This window comes from Triticum aestivum, chromosome 6B (assembly GCF_018294505.1).
Source record: "Triticum aestivum cultivar Chinese Spring chromosome 6B, IWGSC CS RefSeq v2.1, whole genome shotgun sequence".
Classification (NCBI taxonomy): domain Eukaryota; kingdom Viridiplantae; phylum Streptophyta; class Magnoliopsida; order Poales; family Poaceae; genus Triticum; species Triticum aestivum.
The window spans coordinates 98,028,229-98,041,593 of NC_057810.1; the positions used below are offsets into that span (position 1 = coordinate 98,028,229).

At 43.1% G+C, this 13,365-nt stretch overlaps 1 protein-coding gene and 1 long non-coding RNA gene across 3 annotated transcripts; one reads left to right on the forward strand and one right to left on the reverse strand.

Annotated features, from left to right (window-relative positions):
- The first annotated feature begins 722 nt into the window (after positions 1-722).
- LOC123135993 (uncharacterized) lies at positions 723-3,030 on the forward strand. Its single transcript, XR_006466425.1, has 7 exons — positions 723-875; positions 947-1,167; positions 1,314-1,459; positions 1,552-1,639; positions 1,715-1,931; positions 2,145-2,281; positions 2,364-3,030. It is a non-coding gene; the product is annotated as an uncharacterized lncRNA (long non-coding RNA).
- Positions 3,031-3,364: 334 nt separating this feature from the next.
- LOC543289 (uncharacterized) lies at positions 3,365-13,334 on the reverse strand. Of its 2 annotated transcripts, none has more exons than NR_175968.1 (12): positions 12,625-13,334; positions 12,503-12,541; positions 12,194-12,291; positions 11,902-12,016; positions 11,488-11,814; positions 10,737-10,805; positions 9,771-9,853; positions 7,469-7,752; positions 7,273-7,379; positions 6,243-6,394; positions 4,539-4,735; positions 3,365-4,021 (listed from the first exon to the last, which is right to left on the reverse strand). NR_175968.1 is itself a non-coding variant. In NM_001405773.1 (12 exons), exons 1-12 carry the CDS (start codon positions 13,321-13,323, stop codon positions 3,709-3,711), a joined length of 2,472 nt encoding a protein of 823 aa, NP_001392702.1. In that variant the 5' UTR covers positions 13,324-13,334; the 3' UTR covers positions 3,365-3,708. The 2 variants fall into 2 exon arrangements, 1 of the variants encoding a protein (NP_001392702.1); NM_001405773.1 differs by having other exon boundaries at positions 7,469-7,741.
- Positions 13,335-13,365: the final 31 nt, after the last annotated feature.

Genomic DNA, 13,365 nt, shown 5'->3' on the forward strand with positions numbered 1-13,365 from the left:
ACATTTTTTGAATTTGTGAACAAAAAATTGAAAATGAACATTTCAAAAAATATCTAACAAAAATTTGAAACCTCGGACATTTTTTGAAATTATTGAACACTTTTCTAAATACAAACATTTTTTGCATTTTAGACCAAATTTTCCAACTACGAACATTTTCCAAATTTGTGAACAAGAATTTGAAAAATTCGACATTTCATGAAATATCTAACAAAATTTTTAAACCATGAACACTTTTTTAAAAGGGAACATTTATTGCATTTCAGACCAAAATTTGCAACCTTGAACATTTTTCCAATTCCCGAAGATATGAACATTTTTAAAATTTGTGAACAAATTACGAAATAGAGCAACATTTTTAGATTCCTGTACACTTTTTGAAACTCAAACATTTTACAATTTTATGAACATTTTTTACAATATATACAGAATTTCAAACTTTTGAAGAAATGGGAAATACAACGCGAAAATGAAAAAAAAAGGAAACGAGAATAAAGCAAAAAATAAAAAAATCGAAAACAAAAAACCAGAAAAAGAAACGAAACGGGTTTAGGAACCTTCTAGAAAGTTCCCAAAACCAGTCAGCAACTTTGCAGAAGTTCCACAAAACCAGTGCTCTCGCACGCTGGGATGGGCCGGCCCGTTTCACACAAAACCAGTCCTCTTTTTGCAGAAGGTTCACAAAACCATAATAACGCCCTAGGCCTTGGCGAGCACTCGTGAATGGCCCAACCCAACCCACGCGCGTGCGTTAGGGTTTACCACTTACTTATTCGCAGCAGCCCCCGATCTCACAATCAAAAGAAGCCGCCGCCGCCGCCGCCGCTGGTGCGATACGATCGTCGGAGCAGCCGACTGCTCTTCCGCCCCTCGAGGTTAAAGTTGCTATGCTCCTTCCGACGTGGTATAATCTTTTTCCTCGCCATACTCATCGCTTTATCCTCAGATCTGAGCAGTGCGCTGCGGAGCCGGCGTTCATCCACGCCAGATCTCGACTTGGTGCGCTGCGGAGCCGGCGTTCATCCACGCCAGATCTCGACTTGGTGCGCTGCGGAGCCGGCGTTCATCCACGCCAGATCTCAACTTAGTGCGCTGCGGAGCCGGCGTCCCCTTTGCTGGAGATGCGTCCCCAGCATCCCCCGCGTCCCCCGCTGGCAATCCCTCAAGGTATATCTTATATCCTCCCTAATCACCCCCTCTTCTTCCAGCCTCCTAGGTTTTACTTGTTTCATTAGTAGCGGCATTCTCTAATTTTGAGCTTAAAGATTGCGGGTCGAAAACAAGTATTAATACTACCATTTCTTTAATACCAGTCATCCGACGTAAAAGAGGCAGAAGAAGTGCAAAGGATGTGGTTGCACGACCATTTAGGTGCACGAGATATGGTTGGTGGAATCCAATCATGAAGCACACGTTTTTTGACGTACCTGCTCTAGAGTGCAAGTGCTGTAAAGAAAAGGTCTTGAGTTATTGAATGGCTTATTTTGATGTTACATTTTATATGTCATTTCTCATTTTTCTGATCCTCTGAAACATCTGTCTCACTTGTAGTGTCCACTGGATTTCGATTTTAACTTATGTGGAATTACCGTCAACCTTCACAAGATTTTTGGACATATATTGGATCAAGGCAATAGCGGTACTAATTTACTAACCCCAATTTGTCAGTAAATACTGTCTTCTTTCTGGGAACTAAATAGATTATTTTTTGCAGAGCTGTGCGAAGCATTTGCTTTTGCCAAAATCATGGAGATGCGAAAAAAATTCAGTACTTGATGCTAGCTAAGGACCCTACATTAATCAGGTCATTGAATCCGTTCCACTTATTTGATCAATACAAAATTATGCTTGGAGGAGTTCCAGCTACCGGTGGAACGGATCAAACCATCTTAATGGCAATGGCTCTTAAAGAGCTAGGAATTATGGATAATGTAAGCTCTTTACATGAATTTTTTTCTTACTGCCTCCTTGTACTGGTTCACTCCTCACTGTTCTTCTGCTAATACTGTTCTGCCTACATAATTTCTGTCATTGTTGCCTTCTGGGTCTGTTTTCTATTCAAATTACTAAGTATTTTCTATCGTGCTGCTAACATTTGGCTGTACATGCCTCTTACGTTGGTCAGTGTCTTTTGTTGTTTGCAGCGTGAATCAACTATATATAGGGCATCCAATGTCTCTACCATAAGCAGGAATGACCAGCAGGCCATTGTTTCTGCATTGGCGAATGGTTTTCCGCTGCACGCAACTATTCTTCAGGGTACCAAACTGACTTTCCTAAGGTAAATGTAGTTCTTACAGAACACTTGACTTCTATACTTCCATGCAAGTGTTTATTCATAGGAGCAATTTTTGTCTTCTCAGGTACTGTACTTCGTACGAACCCCCTGATTTCTTTCAGGCTCTGAAAGTAAGAGCTCCTGAAGATATACCATGTCATGCTATTGTGCTAGTAGGGGCTGTCAAGAAAAAGGGCAAGCTCTCTTACTATTTCTTGAATGCCTGGAAGCGGTTCTGTGCTCGTAGGAGTGAGGATGGCACGTTATTGGCCTATGGAATAGGAAAGGTAAATGCTAATAGGTTATATAGGAATGTCATCAAGGTATCTTGCTTCAAGGAAGCTCCAAATGAGAGGAGTTTCACGCAAAACATGAAACTGAACACAGCATTGCTTGTTGGGGACCTGCCTAAGAGGGAACCTACCTTCAGGTGAATGCTGTCTGTTTGCTACTCTAGTTGTGTTTGCTACTGTAGTTGTCTGTAACTGAAATCTCTGAATTCATGAGACTTGCTACTGTAGTTACTGAAATCTCTGAATTCATGAGACTTGTACTGAATGGGTGAGCACATGACTATGAAATCTCTGAATTCATGAGACTTGTACTGAATGGGTGAGCACATGACTATGTAGAGAACTTGATCTTCAGGAAGAACTGAGCTATGTTCCCTTCTGGCCCTGAAGAATCAGGATAGCTGACATGTTTATTCATCGATACAAATTTGATGTCTTCAATTTTCATTGCACTCTGTATTGCTGGGAGGCATTAACTGTTTGTCTTTTATCATGGTGATGGCATCTGTTAGTGTCTGTTTGTAGTTCCTCTATTTGAGTTTCCTATGCTTTGAACTGTGATGAATCACTGACCTAAGCTTTGAAATTCAAACTTAAATTTTCCATGATGAAATTCAAAGTTGGTCTTTGAGACCAAAATGTTAACCAAATGCAGTTCAGTTTATCTGGCCGTTGTATTTTAGTGGTTTGTCATGTTTTCTTGCTGTTGTATTTTACTCACTCAATAATTACCCCTCTTTCAAAGCTATAATGATATGGCTGATGAAAGCTACTTTGTAAGGAGAATCTTGTCATTGGAAGTCTTTCTCACGTGATCAAAATGTAGTTACTTGTATGCAAGGGAAATGTACTCCGTCCCACAATATAGACATATTTGCAAGCTACTGTGGGACAATTCTGCTAATCGGCAGATCCCTTGTTTTGCCAGGCTTACATTGCCTCTGTACATCACACCAGCCAACCCAAAGAGGAAGGCCTAGACCCTACGACGTTAGCGCAAAACAAGAGATCTCTACTAACTTAAGTGAGATATATATGACCCAGCTGATTCCAATGTTACAGTGTTGTCCACACCCAATCTTGGAACTCGGACGCTTGCCCAGCTGATTCAAATGTTACAGTGTTGTCCACACCCAGCTATCTTGTTACTCTCGGAGGCTTGCCCAAGGCGCCTGTATCGCAACGCTCAGCTGTCGAATGCTGTTGCTCCTCCAGGAAACCGTACACCCGCGAACGGAACTTCTGGGCCAAATCGGCGAGATCATTCGCCATCTGAGGGTTTAGCTTCCTCAAGGGGTACTTGCTCCTCTGGGGCAGCCGGTTCGCGATGTCGATTGTCAACCCCGCGCACCGCTTGCTCCCCATCAGCACCTCCAGGGTTGGCTTTGAAAACATGGCGTGCGAGGCTAGTCGGTTTAGAAGGATCAGAACTTCTCTCATCAGCAAATACCTGCGTTATGCAAATAGGGAAGCACAGAAAACTCTCATATTTACAGCACTTGTTCAAGAACACAAAAGCATGTTATCTACAATAAAATTACAGATTATTATCTTGCAACAGCTATTCAGATTTGTCATACAGCCCACACTGTATGTGCTTGAACAGTTGGGCAAAGCAATATACATCTAATCTTCAGGTGGGCTCAAGCTCCCTAACAAAGAAATACAACTATGCATACAAACTTCAATGAATTATTCCTTATAGTGATGTATCTTAGGGCAATAAGTTAGCCTCCTGATCTATTATTTGTGTAACTATTTTACAACATTTTAAAAATACTGAATCAACAAAAACGTACTCCTTCCGTCCCAAAATATAAGATGTTATTACTCCAATATGGCGAATGATATGATGGGACAGAGGGAGTAGCTTCAAAGTTGCCAGTAAACAGCACATACATTCATGCTAAGATCCGAAAAACTGGGAAAAGGATGCTCAGTTCAGGATGGAGAAGTTTGAAGAATACCTTTCATTCAATAGCTCATGTACCTCGGTTGAAAAATCAACTTTGCATTCCATCTTGGAAGCAAGGACTTCCATGGTCAACTCAAGAAAACTAGCACCGTGGGCAGTCACTGAACCTAGAAGCACTTCATATCCCAATTTGCCACTAGAAGCTATGTACGCTAATAGATTCACAACTAGCCGACAAAGCTTGAGCTCCTGAAAAACATCAGCTCTCTTTAGTTGATAAAATTTGGAAATACAAATGCTACGCTATTTAGCAACGGTGAGCTCCTATTGTTGCAATCTAACTTAAAACTTTGGAGGACATATTATGCTCATGCAGCAATGTTTTTTAGCATGGCAGGGGAAAGAACCTGTTACTCTCTTTTTAGGGTGCATTTGATTGAGGGGAGCCAGAGATATCCACTTTTTGGGTGCTGCCAACTGTTTGGTTCTCTGCTGGATGAGGGCAACCACCCTTTGCTTGCATTGGTCCCTTGAGTGCAGGTGAGGGTGTACCCCCATTGGCCCGTCTCAAGTCCCGCCCCCTCGTAAAAAGAACTGTATCCGAGTGCTTGAACTACTGTACATTCAGACATATGAATTGTTTCTATAACACGGGCTAATCTCACCACATCTTCACAATGGTCGTCACAACCCAATGTTTATCCACATCCGTCTGACCAAACAAAAAAAAAGGCTCATCAAATCCAACTCTTGTCCCTCTAACCAAACGAAAAACTGGCTCATCCCCCTGACCCAACCGAACAAAAATGGGATATTGTCATCCATGTAGACTTGGATATCCCCAACCCAACCTGGGAATGGGGCAGTCTCGTTTGGGTATTTCCGTGCGGGTTACTGATTGGTTTCACTCTGGTTGGGCTATGATGGACAGAAAACACTAAATGGGTGGGGCGGTGCGGGTGTAGCACAAAAGTGGTCTGGATTGGGGTGGTGCGGGCAGGGTCCGAATAGAGAGGCCATGGGTTCGACCCACATGAGTACAGCCGCTCCAGGCCAATAGCCACCAGCCGCAGACTCTCTACTTCTATGGGGTTTCCATGGCTGCCGCTATGCGCCGCCGCCGCCGCTGCCATCATAACGTGATGCCGCTAGCATCGTCCTCCTCCATGCACCCCGCCGGCGCCGCTTCAAGTTCTCACTCTCCGCCATTGATTCGAGCGGCGTGACATGCCACGGCATCACATGAGAAACGGTCGAATCAAGAGTTGGCAATCCATGTGAACACCACACCGGTTTTTGACGTCTGCAACCATGGCCACACCAAGAGGTGGATGGAGCTGAGAAACTTCAGTTCCATACGGCACGACCATACCAAGACGTCCTGCAGGTTGGATAGCTTCACAACCACAGGCTTGTACGGTTTGAGGAATCGGGGTCAACCCAAAAGTTTGGAACGGTTTGGTGTGGGTTGGATGGAAGTTTCCCATGGTCTGATCTCTGATGTGCATTGGATTCTGCAAATTGTTCTGCAGACTGGTTTGATTTGGATCTTTGACTTTTGTGAGTGGATTGGCTTGGATTAGGTGTGGGTTTCAAACCATTCACAAGGCGGATCCCCATCCATCCCTCTTTGACCTCAAACAAAACACACCCTTAAATCAAAGGTTCCAACCTATAAATGCTACAGACAATAAGTTAAAGCTAAATATGTTTATGCAGAGTCCTGACTGAATCACTAAAGAACAAAGGAACATACCAGAGAAGTCGTTGCTTCACAAGTTAAACATTCAGACAAGTCCTTAAGAACTGAGTTTATAGCTTGTTGTGGTTCGTTTTCACATCCAACAGTTTCCATCAGTTCAGAACCATCTTTACCTCCACTGCAAAGCATCTTCAACATCACAGGGCCTAACAGCAAGGCAGAAACAGGTATTAGCCTGCAGTTACTGGGCACAGGGAAATCAAAATAACAGCAACAAAAAATGTTTACATCCTGTTAAAAAGAATCAGAAAACAAATACCAAAAAGATTGTGTGCCCCAGTACATCTAGTATACCAAGAGGAACGGACGGGGACAAAATAGCATTTCTTCTTGGAGCACGTGATTTTTTAACAGAGTGAACAGTTAGCAGAAAATATTTGTAACTTGGAGAACTGTATAGAATCCTTGCGAACACCATATTTACGTTTAAAAAGAATCCTTGCCTGCGAACAGTTAGCAGTTCTTCCATTTTTAATATGCAGTTTTAGGCTTTTAAAACCAAGACAGCACAAGTCCACATCAAAATACCTCCAGAAGACCACGATATGACTCAACGCAAGTTTCTTCATGAGCAAAAGCTATACGTGACACTAGGCCATCGATAAATACAATTTACATTAAAACTTGAGCACTGCATCAGTTTTTTTTTCAAATAAAATGGAAGAACTATATGATGCTAAGTTGCAATAGAGATACAGCAACCAACTTAATTTATGAGATGCCACATGCAATCATGTACACGATGTGTGTTTGGAATAAGCCAGTTAGGCAGCAGAATGTTCGGGAAATTGACGAGGCTCCAAAACACTTCTATCAAGCATTTAATGCAAGTTTGTGATTGTCCAAGCATTTATGTAATTATTTCCCCCTAAAATAGCTAAGAAATTCAAGGGATATGGTGTCATGCAACTAACTATTCTGCAGAAGGCACAGTGGAGCATTCAACTGGCAAGAATAGTGCTCCATATGCAACATATTATGTTCTTAAATATGGAAGATAGAATATCTAAGCACAAGAGCTTACAGTTCAAAAGCAAGAAAAGTAGATGCACCGAATGCTTCTTTACGAGCAATGCATTCTCTTTCTGCAGCAACTGATGCAAGCTTTCCATTATAGAAATAAATCCAAATCTGCAAGTAGCAGCAGAATATATTAGGCGTCAGCATACGTAATTTCAACCAATTTAAGAAAAATAAAGATTCTTCACATGTTTGCTTACTTTTCACGCTCCCCTTTGGAATCACTAGTCCTTACAATGAGAATCATTATGGATAATGCATCAACACGAATACCCTCTTCCGAATATTTTAGCGCAATTTGTAGCACTCCAGTGAAGAATGGAGTCCAGAATGTAGAAGGAAGAAACATATTTCCAATGTAAAGTCCAGCTTCCTCTGGGTCAGGCATATTCAGCAAAGCAGAACTGTGTTCTTGATTGTTCCTCTCCATTTCCATGTTATTGTCAACATACGTCTCAATAGAAACATTGTTCCTGAGGTTACACTGAGGAAAGTCGTATTAAAGTTCATAAGCATGACAGCCTACAACTATAAAGAAGTGAAGTAACGTAATCATACAATCCGCACTTGTTACTGCATTACTGCCTATTTTCAAAAACTGGACTTGGTAGAATCTATAAATAGGAGGGAAACAGCCCTTTCGCTGAAAACTCTGCAGAAACCATGTGTACAAGTTTTAGAAGGAAAAAAAACCCTAAGAAATTCCATATGTAGGTGAGGTTTTTTTTTGACACTTTAGGTGAGGTGAAGTCATATAAACCTGAAACTTTTCAAGTTCAAACTGATTTGCATTTGAAAGCTAGAAAAAATAAGTCAGCATTGGGTAGTGTTCCTTTTACTATTGGTTATTACTTGTTTCTCTTTTTCATAGTTCCCAAATGCGCTGGAGGCCTAGAGTGCATTCTTGAATTTTTATATGTTTGAAAAATGCCACCTCCCCAACATAATGTTTTTTTTTTAGATTTTTCTAATCTGATGTCCACAGTCTTCAATGGAAAGGTAGATACAGCAGATATTTTGCTACAGCATTAGTGGCTCAGCTACTGGGGAGGCATGTGGTATATGGTTTGTTCTTCTGATTCCATTCAAAACAACGGTACCTAGGACTGAATGTGCAAGGAAATGGAATTCCTTCATCTGGTGGAGGCCACTGATGGTGTTAGCCTCAGCCCTGACGATGACGACCAATTTATTTTGCAATGGACCGAGTCAGGGCTCTACTTGGCCAGCTTGTCATACTAGAAGCTTTTCGTCAGCACAGCCAAGTTGCCAGCTTGGAAACTGACACTGCTGGGCATCCTTGAAATGCAAATTTTCACTTCGTCCCGAATGACACTTTCGCCATTTCATCAATACTGATAACAACGTATCTTGAACTCGTTTCTTTTTCTTGTCATTTGACTTCTTGGAATGGAGTTCTTCTCATGATAGTCACACAAGAGAAAGGAACTAATGAAGCAAATGATTGACCCATCATATATCATCCAAAGAAAACCTTAAAACTAGTAGGTTGGGGCTGAAGCAGTGGAAGAAGAGCAGGAAGTGTAGTCTTTCCGGGACTTGGACTCGCATAACTACTAGCAATCATACCTATTATCGAAGGAGTTATTAACCTTACCAGCGGAAAACCCGTGTTGGACGGTGGACTACCTCGTGAAACCAGGGCTGGATCATCCTGAGACACGCCTACTTTGCGACCAGGAAGGACAAACAATTTTGCACATGCTGTCAGAATGCACTTTCATCCAGCAGGTCTGGCATTTAGCTTTGGCCAGACATGGACTTCATGGCATGACCCTCCACCCGGTGCGGTGATCGGTTTTTTGAGTGGTTCTGAGTGCAGCAGAGTGCGCTGGTGATGACAAGCTGAAGGCACTTGGCCACTCAACGTCTTCATGATTTGAAGGCTCTGGAGACTGCACAATACCTGCATGCTTGACAAAGTATCATGCTACCAGGAGCAGGTAGACTCCATTTGGGTGGAAGCAGGGCCATGGAAATTGGCAGGCGCAAAGATACTGAGAAGGGTACCGCTGCTCATGATACCCCCTGGTTTCTCTTAGGTCTGGGCCATAGCTGTAGCTCTAGCTGTACTTCTGTTCCTTGGATATATTTTTCTTTATTTTTGCTGTTTTCTTTAGGTAGGCCTAAGTATTTTCATTTCTGGTTTGGCTTTTCTTTTGGTGTTCAGCTGTCATTTGTGTCATTTTGATGCCTTCTTTCTATAGTTGTTAATGTGTTACTATGGCTACTGGTTAACATTATCTAGGTTGAACATTTGACAAACCAAAAGGCATCCTTGACCCTCACACAAAAACAAAGGCCACTTGATCATTAGAGAAAGATAACATTGATACTGAATATGGTAAAAATGGCTGTTCTGCATTTCCCTTGTCTTAATTACTACTTTCTACATTTGTTTAGCATTCCAAAGATGCAGACAATAACAGCTATCCTGGGAATCCTGGCAACAAGAAATGTATTCAATGAAGTAAGGCATACCTTTGGTTAGACCTGGTTCCATGAGTGAGCAAGTTCTGCAAGATGCTATGCAATATCCGCAGCGCTCTACCGACAACAACAGCCTGAAAAGAAAGGGAACAGGTCAATGCATGCATAAACCAGCTGGCCAGTTGAAGGCCAAAACTCGTAATTAAAAAAAAAAGATTGCCTCACTTCGACATACATAGCAAAAGCTAAGAGGGTTTAATGACTAAGCACTACAGAAGAGAAAACAATCATGATGTGTCATAGTTACCATTCTTCAAATCAGTAGAAACTGTATATCCAATCGAACAGACTCTACCTACATAGGCGTAGTTGGATAAGCAATCTATATAGCTATTAACACTAGCATTTTCCAGAGCCTACATAATGTCAACTGGTCAGCCTTTTATTCTTCAACTAAGCAACAAGCAAGGGAAGAGGAATACAAGTGCTCAGATCTTAAGCTTGCAAAATATGATGATTCCTTGTTAATTAGAACTGGTTCCTGTCTGGCTATGAATTTTACACCCAAAACATGGCTGGAAATTGGTCAAAGGTAACCCTGTGTTCATCGGTAATTACAGAAAATCAACCATTTTCCTCCCCTAAAGGAATTACAAACAACACAGAGAAAACCATTTTGCAATCATTCAAGTCGAATTAATCAACAACAACAACAACAACAAAGCCTTTAGTCCCAAACAAGTTGGGGTAGGCTAGAGGTGAAACCCATAAGATCTCACGACCAACTCAACTATGTTAAAAATTGTTAATAACCAGTACTCCCTCCGTCCCAACTCAACTTTGTATTAAATTAGCGACACTTTGGGACGGAGGGGGTATTAGCTTATATGGAGTGCTTAGAGCTATTTCTTTTCCTATGCCAGTGAAGAAGCACAACAGATAGTCAAACAAACAACAATGAAATGACTAAATAAGCAAGTGTTGTTATGGAGATAAAGCAGGATAATTGGTTCTCACATTACCAACAACACACAGATTTAGCAATGCTTCAAGAAGCGTCCGTATAGGTATGGTGTCACTATTCATCTGCAGAAACAAAATAAATAGGTTGGAGATATGAGATGTTATTTTAAAAAAATACTCCCTTCGTTACAGAATATACCACGTACTCGTCTTGACTCTTAAGTACTATATTCAGTGTATGCATGGAGGAATAAAACGTAAAGATAGGTATATGGGGAACAACACACTTCTTTTTGCATTGGGCTGTGAACAAAAACAATACAAAACTACCTTTTTTCAGAGGAACTAACTGGATTAGAGGGCAATATAGGAAGACAAGCTAACAGTAGCATTCTGGCTGTTAGAAGAAATAGCAACCTGTATTCCTATGAGGCCATAGGATGGTATATATGGCATATGCACTTACCGGTGTGGTGGAAATCCCTTAATCTTATACAACGAAGATGCTACACAGCTAACATAAAACAACTATACATGTGTCTAACACTAGCTACTGCATAAACAGAAAATGGGTGAGTGCGGTGTTTCCAATTTAAATGGTGCATTATTCTGGTGGATGGAAACAAATCGTTTACCACTCTGTCCTATCGCAAGGCAAATAAATTGCAAGCACTGTATAACAGATTTTAGCATTGAAAAGTAAAGTTGAAAAGCAAAGTAGAGTTTCAATCTTGAAATGCATACTTAGTGCGAGCTGCAACAGAGAAAAAGGAATCAAAAGTTTTTGTGTTTACATGACCATCACCTTGACAATAATATCGTATACTTCCGAAACAGCATTATTCATGGAGGAGCTCGCTTCAGTAGAGGTTTCACACTTGTCTGGCAATCTCGCAGATTGGAAAAGTGTCAACATTTCTTCTGAGCAAGAAGCAAGGATCTTCGAGATCAAACTCCTCCCTAACATACTGTTAGCTGGCCTGCCCCAGATTGCACATAGGCTGCTAGAGATGTTATTCATTAATACTTTCTTGCGCTCAAGATGTCCACTGTTCAGTGGAAGATCTGTCTGGACTCCTTTAGTCTTAATGTCCTTAGATTTGTTCCTTTCTAATTCAGGGTGGCCGCTTTCCTACCATTGACAGCAGAACTGATCATTAATGAAATTTGTTTCAACAATATAATATAGAGAACAATACAAATAAGCTAGGCATAGTACCTCCAAAGATACTCTCTTCGTGGATGTCCAACAGGAACCCCTGGCATGCAAAGCCTCATTTGCAGGGGTATGGCAAGGCTGATCAATATCCATCTCCTTACTAGAAATATCTCTGCTGCACCAAAAAAAAAATCTAATGTTAATATCCATCTCCTTAGTATAAATATCTCTTCAACTGGTTCAAGGCCAGTTAGTTATATTTACAGAATGTCATGTGAACCAAGTACAGTTATATTTACAGAAGTTCGCACAGAAAACGTGTGTTACATGAGTTGAAGAGAATGGTACTTACACATTTGCCTTCTTAAGATTATGAATCTCTGCTTCTTTGGCCTCGATTTCAAGGTCTTTCTCTTTCATGCCTTTCTTCAGCTCAATGTGCTCGTTTTTCTGCATGATTGATTTGCAAGTAAATATGCGAATCAAATTCAACACTAGCCTAGTAGCTGCCATGAACTTGCAGCGGTCCACATCACAGAGTAGGATCAAAACGCACCAAGCTTGAATCAGTTACAACACAGCATGGGCATTGATGAATGGTAAAACTAGTAGTGCTACTATTTATGAACCAATAACAATAAGCGGCCAGTGAGATGCGCACCAAGTCATTCATCTGCTTCAAGGTACGCTCCAGCTCCCTCTGCAACATCCAGTGGGATCACAAGCATTGTCAGATCACAAAAGGCGGCGCGGTGATGAAAGCAGTATCTATGGCTATCTCACCCTGAGCTCCTCGGCCGACTTGCTCTCTTTCTCCTTGGCCGCCCTAGGGAGCCTCCCCCTGGGCGGCACGGCCTTGACGCGGTCACCATGGGCCTGGCTGGGCGCCCTGGCATCCCTCTCCCTCGGCGCGCCCCTGGGCCGGTCCGGGCCCGCCACCCCTGTGATCTGGCAGTCGGTGTTCTCGGCCGCCGCCGAGGAGGAGGGGCGCTGGGAGAACTCCCGCGGAGGAGAGAAGCCGCCGCCGCAGCCGCCGTCCGGGACGCGCTGGGAGAGCTCCCTCGGGGGCGAGAAGTGGAGGGGCGCGGAGGCGGGCATGTGGGAGGGGTGCGCGAAGGGGGAGATGGCGGCGGCATGGGGAGGCGCGGCGGGAGGCCGGTAGAGGGTGGAGGCGGGTGCGGCGAATGCATTTGGCGAGGCGGGGACGCGGGGGAGTGGAGCGGCAGATGCGGCGAAGGACGAAGGAGGGTACGAGGCGGCCGGGACGCGGGAGAGGGGAGCGGCGGAGGAAGGAGGAGGGCACGAGGCGGCGGAGGGCGGCGCGTGGTGCTGGGTGGTGGTGGCGGCTGGGTCGGGAGCGAGAGCGGGGGTGGCGGTGCTAGGGTTGCGGGAGGCGGAGCTCTCCTCTGCTTCGCGGCAGATGTTGTCGAGGTACTGCTGGTTCGCCTCCCACCAACCGTCGTCGAAGCCGTCGCCGTCCATCCCCGCGGGCGCCTCGCCTCCCCTCGCGGCGGCGGAAGGAAG